Genomic DNA, 10,290 nt, shown 5'->3' on the forward strand with positions numbered 1-10,290 from the left:
TTTTTCCTGAAGATCATTATAAGGATTTCACCTTTTTTTAATTAGCTCAAATTTATAAAATTGGATTTTTTTACAAATTTCCGAGACAAAATTCTTGTTTTTTTTGCGTTCAAGAAACGATGTCTTTTCATGATAAGCTTTCAAATTGACTCTCCTCTTACTAAAATCCCACCTACGTCCTTTGTTAAGGGAAAAGGTAACACTGGATTCTAGACCGATGTATAGTCGGTCATCGAAAACCAAAAGTCGATATCTGTAATCGTCTCGCCTAGGGTTGGATAATGTGTACGGACAGAAAAAGAATATTTTAGAAATTTGTATTAAACATTTATATGGGTACTTTATCGATTCATTACTAATTTCAGTTTAACATTTATTAAAAAAATACTTTCTCTGTTTCGAAAAAAAATTGTACATTTGTCCATACAAATGTTACTAGCAAACGTACGACTTTTTTCGAAACGGAGTTCAGTAGAGTCTTGCAAATTTGAACGCTTGGGGGGGGGTATTTTTGACATTTCTCATCTCCCAAATTCGAACGATATTTTCGAAACAAATAGAATTTATGTGAGATTAAATTGTGCTTTGACTCAAATGACCGTACTTTCTCATAAATCTTAATGGCGATGTACATTCTTTTAATTTTACACGATCATATTGTATGTAAGTCTTCAGGAAGCAACACAGAAATATTATTTTCAATCATCCAAAACACTAATTTATTAACATAACCTCACAATTGACATTTTGAATTCAACCGGCGTTTGAATTTGAGAGATTCAGATTTGAGAGACTCCACTGTAATTGAAATGACATGTCACTAGTTTGTGCAGGCAAAACGTTTGACCTACAGCTACTTACAAACTATTTCCGGAAAGTTATGAAATAGAATGAAATACGTAAATTAAAAAAGAAAAACATATTTTTTCTGGATTTTTTCTGGATTTGGCACACTTACCCTAAGTGTACCAAATTTCAGCATAGTTGCATGCAAGCGCCAAAGTCTCAAATTTGAAATGTAATATCTTTAACCCTTTAAGGACGATTGGAACACCGGTGTCCCATAAAGAAAGTAATTTTTCCTGACTACCTAAAGTTATTTTTTTCTCATGTCTGTAAATAATTGTAAAGTAGAAGGTTGAAGGAATCTAAAATATTTTTTGCAAGTCTCTAGCTATTTGATATGTAGTAAATATTTAAACTCGAAAATGGCGAATTTTTAAATTCTCAAATTCATAATTGATTTTATTTATTTTTTATACTTCCGATTTTTTTTTTTTGGAAAACCCTTTTGGCAATAAAAACTGCAATACTGATGCGTAATATTTTTCATTAAACCGAAAAATATTACTCATTGGTATTGTCAGAAATATTACTTAAATTTTTGGGCTATTTTTATCTCTATCGTTCATAGAAGCACAAAATACACAGAATCTGACTCTGTTGGACTTTCCGAGGTTAGATGTAAGACTTATCATTGATTATGTTTCTCAGTTTAATTTTTATTTTTGATTTTCAGTCCGTAAAAAGTGTCTCGTCGTTAAAGGGTTAATAGAAATTGATTTTTTTCATTCCTTCTAGTTAAGGAGTGTTCCTTAGAACCTCATAGACAGTTTATCGTCTTTAATTACTTTAAAATCATTCTTAATACATTTTAAAATGAATAAAAATGTAGACGTAGCTTTGGTGCCCTATTTCGGCCACCGTCATTCTCATAGTTTTTTGCACTTCGGGAATTCTTCCAATGCCTTTTTCACGTCATCTCGTTTGTCGAAGCTACATTTTTTGTTATTCTTTTGCATTGTATATTCTCTACAGTATGTTAAAACTAAAAATTCATGGAAATTCGAGGAACAAAAAAGGTGACCGGAATTGCAAGCTGGCCGAAATTTGGCACACTTACCCTACCCTAGTAATAGTAACCAGTGAAAATTTTGTCTAGATACTTTCGGGAATTACCCCTCTAGTTCGGCTAGATTTTTTTGTTTGTTCCTCTATTAAAATGTGAAAACTTTACCCAGACTCGATTAAAAATTGCAAAATTAATTGAGCTTTTCCATCTCTGTTCCATCTGCAGGTTTTTATGGCTTAAAAGAAAATTCAATGGGTTTCATTTGAACTTACAAATGAGCTCTTTCAGCTACATATGCACATTTTCTATATCCTCTGCAAATGCGACTTGTGCTAAAAATGTATGACGGGTGGAAATAATACCGGAAATACATGTGAAACGTGATTTTTCTCACTGCAATTCTTTCATTTCTGATGATTCTTTTTTTTATACAGACCAGCTTGGGTGGAATGGAATTATTTTAGCGAAATGTAAAAGTGGCTGTAAAGTGACTTTTGCTTGAGAGCATTCTCTCATTAGCCACTTATGGGAAGATGGGTGGAAAATGGGTGGATTTTCTCAAAAGAGAGGAAAGATGTAAAGCAGAGAAAGATTAGGAACTGGCAACGTTGGTATTTGAATTCAAATGGATTGTCGAAAATTTCGAAGATTCGATGTGATTTCTAGTGGTCAATGGGAGAGGGCGCTGCCAAAGCATGGGTGAAATTGAAATGTCAGTTTTTTGGCCTGAAGAAAAACATTGATCGGTGGTGGAAAATTTGTTATCGCGGCAAATCCCGCTTAGATTATGTAAAAATTTGTGGTAGTTCTCCAAGAAAAAGTCATCAGCAGCATCTCGAAAAGGTGATTTGGGAAAATGGTGAAGTATTTCGAGGATAAAACCACATTCAACTTTAACTGGGAGCAAGTGGCTCAGGCATTCTGGCTCAAGTACCCAAATCCCCACAGGTGAGTCTCTCTTACATAATTCCCATCTGTTTTCCACTTACCTGGCTTCCGGTGTGACTCAGTAATCACGTGTTGACCGAGGATACCATCCAGCGGGAGGTGCGGGATGGGAAATTGTACAGCAAGAGACTCCTGTCCAAGACCAATCGAGTACCCAAATGGGGCGAGAGATTCTACAATGCCAAATCGGTGAAGATTGTGGAGGAATCTGTGTGTGATCCACGGGAACGGACACTGGTCACCTACACACGCAACATTGCATTTACCAAGATAATGAGTGTGACAGAGAAAGTAGTGTACGTGACCTCGAAGGAGAATCCCGCCAAGACAGTAGCTCATCGATCAGCCTGGATTGATTCTCAGGTATTTGGCTTTTCGAGAGCCATTTCCGCCTTTGGACTGGACCGCTTCAAGAAGAACTGCTCCAAAATGGTGACAGGCTTCGACTGGGTGCTCCACACTATGTTCCCAAACCCCAATTCCGCCCATCAGGATTTCCACAGCCTGCACTCCACCACAAAAACCCAGAAGATCAAAGAAGCCGCCCGGACAGCTTCGGATCACGTCAAAGCTCAGGCTGAGCACATCTACCAAGCGTACTCGGTGAAAAACTGAGAAAATACCGAGGAAGCAGCTCCTCCGGAAGTCACATTCATTCCAACAGACACCAATTTTAACTCCCCGTAATTGCCTGCAGATGCTGCAAATGTGCCCCTTCCGGACATCCGCCATCCACCTCTTTCTATTTCCTTCCCACATTTCTGAGGTTAAAGGACTTCAGCTAACTCTTGTACATTAAGAAAAGTTTTCTCTCTTCAGGGTTCTTCTGGGGTTGGGATAGTTGTGTAGACAAATAAAAATGCTTTAAAATTGTTCAAAGTGAAAAATAAACCAGGTTTATTGCGCTTTCCAACTCAGAAAAAAATGGTTTTTGCTGGCTCAAAGTCCCTTATTTGTCACATGTCTCATGTTGCACTACATTTGCCGGCCTACTAAGTATCGATCGGAACCAACTATTTTTGGATGATTTATTTATGGATGTGCAATTGTTGACGCGTCATCTTTGGCGGAATGCGTGATTTGCGAGACAAAATGTGCACTGCAGTCTGGCATTTGCTTATCATTTATTTACAGTAAGCAAAATAGATTTTTATCGCTCACGATAAGGCTAAAAGTTATCGCATAAAGTGGTTTGGTTAAACCCAGAAAAGCTTGCAGGAAAATTCAAATGTTTATGGTAGAAAAACGTGAAGTAAAACGGATATTTCCGGTATACAGTTGTTAACTCTTTCGTCTCTTTTGGGACTCTGAGTACCCAAAGCAGCATATGAATGTTCTATGAAAAACTATGTTTTTTAATTATTCATAACTGATAAAAATCAGATTCTTGTGAATGATTACAAACTATAAGGATGTCCAAATGTAAGATATTTTTTGCAGGACCTCAATTAATTCCTGAGCTTAGATATTTTTGATTAAAAAATGGTGAAATTGACTTGCAGCATATGCTGCGGTCCGGAAAGAGTTAATCCACAAAAAGCGCTCAATTAAGGGAAGAGCACCCCGGATCGGAATGTTAAGAGACATGCTCGATATTTAGTTGAAAATACAAGCCTCAAAATACTATTTGGTATTTTTGTTTATGCTAATCGGTATATTAGTTATCCAGTTAACTATTTGTGCATTTGAATTTTAAATTTTTACAATAATTTAACTCTTTCGTCTCTTTTGGGACTATCGTACCCAAAGCAGCATATGAATGTTCTGTGAAAAACAATGTTTTTATTAATTATTTAGAACTGATAAAAATCCTGTTCTTGTGGATGATTACAAACTATAAGGATGTCCAAATGTAAGATATTTTTTGTAGGACCTCAATTAATTCCTGAGCATAGATATTTTTGATTAAAAATTGTGAAATTGGCTTGCAGCATATGCTGCGGTCCGGAAAGAGTTAATAAAAAATAGGCGTAATTGCAACTAGTACTCTGTACCTCGGATCGTCACGAATTGAATTAAGTGTCTCACGAAAAATTGGTTTTATAAATAAAATCTGAGCTAATGCACTGAAATCTTTTGAGAGTAAAATGGTAAAAAGTTACTAATAATTTTTAAAAATTCATTTGAATTGGTGCAACAATATTGTAATAATCTGACGATCCGAGGAACACTGCCGATCGCTGGTACTCTTCCCTTATAAAGAATCACGATAAAATAGGAAGAACTACAGCGAATTTGAGCGAATTAGCTTCATAATTAAACGTGAAAATTGTCAACAAAATTTGTCGCCCGATTGAAAAAGAGCCGATTGAGTGAGAGTCTACTGTAGAAGTATTTTTAAGTGAATTAAAACGTTGTTAATCGCAATAAATGTGAGATTAACCCAGTCCATACCATAGTATTATAGGGTTAATTGTGGAAAGGGAGACACTTAAGAAAAAGTTCAATTTCAAATGCATTTTTAAGCCGAAAAAATATTTATTATTTTCATTTTATTTGTATCACAAGATTCAAATACAGTTTTTATCGATAAATTTTAATTTATCGATATTTAACCTTTGCCGAAAACCGCTTGTCGATATCTCTTTCCGTTCTCTCTCCAGAAGCGTTTGTACTCCGGACGGGACGGACATCCACGAAAATCGATTTTTGGCGCATGATATTCGTGATCTATGAGTGTCAAAACGTGTAAATCCGAAATTTGGGCCCGATCTGACGAGGTTAGATTTCACAAAGGACCACAAAAGCTGAGATTGTAAAGAATCTCAGCTAAAACTTTTGGAAAGATGGACATAGTGATATTAATGACTAAATATTATACAAAATATGTAGAAAATCAATTGTTGAGGATTTTCTGCGTATACTTGCACATTGGATGGTTATGCTAATCCCTGCTTTATGTCCGGGTAACACTTGAGGAATCCTAATTACCAAGAACTTCCTGGACGTCCAACCAAAAAAAGAGGTTCTGTAAATTTCACATAGACGCCCAGAGCTATCCAGCAGTTATTCTGGATGTCCTGGGTACCTGTCGTGTCTTCTGGTTAGGGGTAGTTCTGCCAGGGTTCGAGGACTCATAGTACCTAAGTTCAAGATGACTGCCTCTATCGGTCCTTTTTGTAAAAGGCGTCATTCTGTTTAATTCTCTTCCGAGTGATTGCCGTATTTCTGCGGTTGCTATTCGTAATTTTTGTCTTCAGGCTGGATCCTAGAAGCAATTAATTTGTTTCTTGAACTTTCTTAATTTTGAATTCTTGTCATTCTACTTTTACGTTCCTCTTTCTTCTGATTTTTTTATCACAATTGTAAAAGGGATGACCCTATTCTTGTGATTAAATAAAGTAATAATAATAATAATAATAAGTTCAGCAAATAGCTTAAAAATGTCAAAAATTAAGCATATGCTGATGGTTTCAGAACATTTTTTTAGGCCATAAATAATTCTGTTGCTTTCTGAAACCTAGTGGATATACAATACCTCACTCTTTAATACTCAAATCTAAATTTAATTGTATGGTCATTAAAACGATTAAAACAAATTTATTTTAAATGTGCATGCAAGAGGGAGAGAAAGAGAAATTGCAGTGCAAAGTGCAATGCGTATGAAAGAGAAGTGATGGAAATTTAAATTTCTAAAATTTAGATCAACACAAAATAGTAATTGCTTTTTATCAATATTTTTATTTTAAGTTATTTAATCATTTCACTTTGCAAAAATCAATCAAATGTATCAATCAAAGTCAATAGAAAACAATTTGGTCGTCAGAAATTGATTACACAAACGTCGTCATAGAAATGTAATCTATTAAAAAATTACGCTCCAGGAAGTCATCAATAAAACTCAAAGCAAAGCAGTCCTAGGAAAGAGAATTTTAATTTTTGAAGATAAAAATTTGTTTCATTTTTTGATCGATTTAGTAAAACTATTAATACCCAGAATTTTTTTCAAAGAAAAACCAAAAATTAAGAATCACTGATGTTTATTGATCGTTTTTTAGCATTGAAAGTTCCTATGAAGATAACAAAAGTGAGATTTCAATGGACAGTCGGCCTCATCACGATCATGTAGATGGGAAAGAGTCCTTTAGGCATGTTCTCCTGCCTCTGGATGCGAATTTCCCTCAGTCCTGCTTCACGGATGAGCAACCGAACGAGTCTCAGAGGTCTCGTAACAGACGAATCCTCATTGTCTAACTCCACTTCGTTCGACGAAGCTGTGTTCTCTTTCATCACGATGACTCCATTCTTGGCCAGGCCTCGGATACACCTCCGCCAGAACTCCACAAGATCGTCATCCGTGAGGTGTCCTAGCACCCATTGCGTCCAGATCACATCGTACTTTCCCTCCTCCGGATTAAAGTCTTGCAGTCCTTGAGTATAAATCTCACCCAGTTTCTCCGTCGTTCCAACATATTTGGGGATTTGGGCACAGAATTGAGGACACTGCTCCACGAGATCAACTTTCTCGAAAAATCGAAACAGCAAATGCTTCGTCACCCTCCCAATTCCAGCTCCACAATCCAGTGCACGATGTCTTCCGGGTCTGGGCTTGAGGCGGAAGATGTTGTTAAGGAGTTGAGTAGATGACTGGATGTCTCGTGGGGAGACTTCAGCAAATCCTCCCAAGATCCCATCGATTGTCGGCGGAACTGTGGCCCAATACTTCTTGGCCTTTTCATAGAACTCCTCATCCTGATGGTCGGAGTTGAGATTCAATTTGCTTAGCTGCGATGCCGTGACTTCATTCACGATGTCATTGAGGGTTGGATCCTCGGAAAAGCACGATTCCCGGTCAATATTTTTACTTTTTGCTCGCGATGGAAAATCCATGTTGATTTTGTGAGGTTATGGCAACAAACATTCATCGATTTTCGTTTCTAACCAACCCAGTTGAACCAGTGTAACAGTATAACAGATTCATAATCTCATACTAATACCAAACTGGTACCAGGTATTTTGTTTATAGATGATGGAGAATCTTAGGTAAAGTTTTTTCTCAAACTTATAAAAAATTTGATTTTTTTTAATCAAATATGTCATAAAATAATTCGAGTAACCATTGGAGGTAAAAATTGGTAACACAAAGCAGAAATTCACGAAATAAAGTACCCTATGACGGTATGTCGCCCATAAGGATGAGTTTTATGAAGAACTTAAAAAGCACTTACAGTAGACTATCGCAAATTCGGCTCTTTTATGATCGGGCTACTTTTTAATTCGGGCAGCGGTTACATTTGAAAAAGTTTGTTGTAATTTTTCAAGTTTGATTATGCTTATTAAATAAATCAAATATGCTCAAATTTGGCATGGTTTGTCTTAGTTTTGATGTGATTTTGCATTATTGAGTGGTTTTCATGCAATTTACGTTATATATGAGTGTGTAAACTCAATATCTATATGCACATGAATAAAAAATCGTTGCATTTCAAAAAGTTTGTCGCCCGAATTTCTGTCTAATTCGGCTGACATTTCGGTCCCATATGCCCGAATTTGAGAGAGTCTACTGTATATGGCATTATTTTTTGATATTCTTGGAATTTTCAAAAAGAATTATTTTAATTATTTCCCTTACAATTACTTTAAAATTGAAATTTTAACTCTAATCGCAAATTGAGAATTTTATCTTTGTTACTTTGCAACTATTTTAGTTCCATGGCTGAGTTAAATATTAATTATGTGCCTTAAAATTAAAGGTGCATTTTAAATATCATATTGAAATGAAGCTATGAGTTTTTCTATATATTAAAAAAAAGTAATGAGTGGTTGAGTACAGTAACTCCAGCCGGTCGAGTAGAGACCTCTGATACCGAAATGGTCGAGTAGAAAAGAATACTTCGCAATTTTGAAATATTTTAATTTTTTTTTAAATTTAAAATTATATTACCTATCACTAAATGAATTTCACAACCCTATTAAAAAACACAAATTATAAGACTTTTATCCTTCCTTTTATTCTTCTAAAAACGGATAAATCTCTCATTCTTTATACTGTAAGAATTTTAGAGTAGTTTCTTTTTATTTGTAAAGGAAGAAAAGAATAAAAAAACTTACAAAAAACATAAAAATTTTCCAATTTTCTACCAGTGTTCTTTTCACCCACTATCCTTTGTTCTCAAAAAAAAAACTAAGTTTCACAAATTTATCACAATTATCACATTTTTTAATATTTATTAGTTGTCTTTCAACAAAATTTGGCAGTAACAATTCCTCAAGAATAATAAAAATTCCTAAAAACATTAAAAATGAAATGTAACATCAGCCACTTTTTTTAGTTTTGCCAGATTCGAATGCAAAAACGAATATTTCCTTTGGTGGTTATTTCTCTGTTACGGCAATTACTGATATTTTTTATTAAAATTTTCTACGAAGAATTGGTACGAATCAGAGTTTATCGGGGAAATTAGAAGTACTTTGAGAAAATTAACTCTTTTCAGAAAAAATATAGAGAAGAAGAATGAATTCAAACGAAATTAGTTGAAAGTTGAACTTTTTGCTGCGATAATCGATTGAAATAATAACAACGATAATCGTATTGATTCTATTACACACGTTGATTTCAAAACACTGATTTTAAGTTAAGTTATGGGTTTTAGTACGCGAAATACAAAGTTTTCATAATTATTTTAATAGGTAATATTTTTGCAAACTTTATTAAGTAGTTGTGAACATTGTGATACTTAATGAAGATAGCTAGGAGAAGTACCACAATCACAAAGAAAGTGGAAGCCGTCGAGCAATTTCAATACTAAAAGTCGTTGATAATTTTAAAAAATGACATGGACTATAGTGCGACCCGTGCGACCCATGTGTCAAATCTGGAACCAAATATGGCCTATAGCGGGGCTCTACTGTATTATAATAATTATTACTACTATTTATTGCATTTGGACTTTGGGCCATTACTAAGGGTTGAATTTTACTAATTCTGCAATTTAATTGATTGAAAATTGATTTTTTTCAATGGTTGTTATTCGAAATTTCAACTAGTTCAAATCAACTAATGGAATTCAACTTGCCAATTTCATCTTGTCTTTACTGTGTATGATAAATTGTCAGTTAAATTGACATATACAACTTAATTTTCGAATATGTATAATTTTGGTTATTAAACGCACTTGACAAAAGGAAAATTTTATGACACTAAGTAAAAAATATTTTAAAATATTTTCGTAAAAATTCTAAGATGAATATCGTGGAAATAGGAGAAATGTTTCATTAGAATAATAAAATAAAGAAGGCTGCCTTTTTTCTCCAGTCACCCGACCACTGATGAAGGCTTGGAGATGAAGCCGAATGTTCTGATTGTGTAATTTTAGTGGAATTTTTGGAGGAAAATTCAATATGCTTTGCTTTTCAACTTTGCTTGCGACGATAATCGTGTGAAATTATTATCGTAGTAATTATTTTTTACTGTGTAGACTTTATCTTTTTATTAAAAAAAAATGTAATTTTTGTATATTTTCAGGGAGGTGATATCGGGTATCGAGCAG

General features: G+C 34.6%; 2 protein-coding genes across 2 annotated transcripts; one reads left to right on the plus strand and one right to left on the minus strand.

Annotated features, from left to right (window-relative positions):
• The first annotated feature begins 2,548 nt into the window (after window positions 1–2,548).
• On the plus strand, window positions 2,549–3,738 carry LOC129802339 (protein preli-like). The gene is made up of 2 exons (XM_055848074.1): window positions 2,549–2,800; window positions 2,863–3,738. The coding sequence occupies exons 1-2, from the start codon at window positions 2,709–2,711 to the stop codon at window positions 3,413–3,415; spliced, it is 645 nt and encodes a 214-aa protein (XP_055704049.1). The 5' UTR covers window positions 2,549–2,708; the 3' UTR covers window positions 3,416–3,738.
• A 3,025-nt stretch (window positions 3,739–6,763) lies between these two features.
• LOC129802336 (N-terminal Xaa-Pro-Lys N-methyltransferase 1) lies at window positions 6,764–7,677 on the minus strand. Its single transcript, XM_055848071.1, has one exon. It carries the CDS (start codon window positions 7,628–7,630, stop codon window positions 6,836–6,838), a length of 795 nt encoding a protein of 264 aa, XP_055704046.1. The 5' UTR covers window positions 7,631–7,677; the 3' UTR covers window positions 6,764–6,835.
• Between the last annotated feature and the right edge of the window lie 2,613 nt (window positions 7,678–10,290).

This window comes from Phlebotomus papatasi, chromosome 2 (genome assembly GCF_024763615.1).
Source record: "Phlebotomus papatasi isolate M1 chromosome 2, Ppap_2.1, whole genome shotgun sequence".
NCBI classification, from domain to species: domain Eukaryota; kingdom Metazoa; phylum Arthropoda; class Insecta; order Diptera; family Psychodidae; genus Phlebotomus; species Phlebotomus papatasi.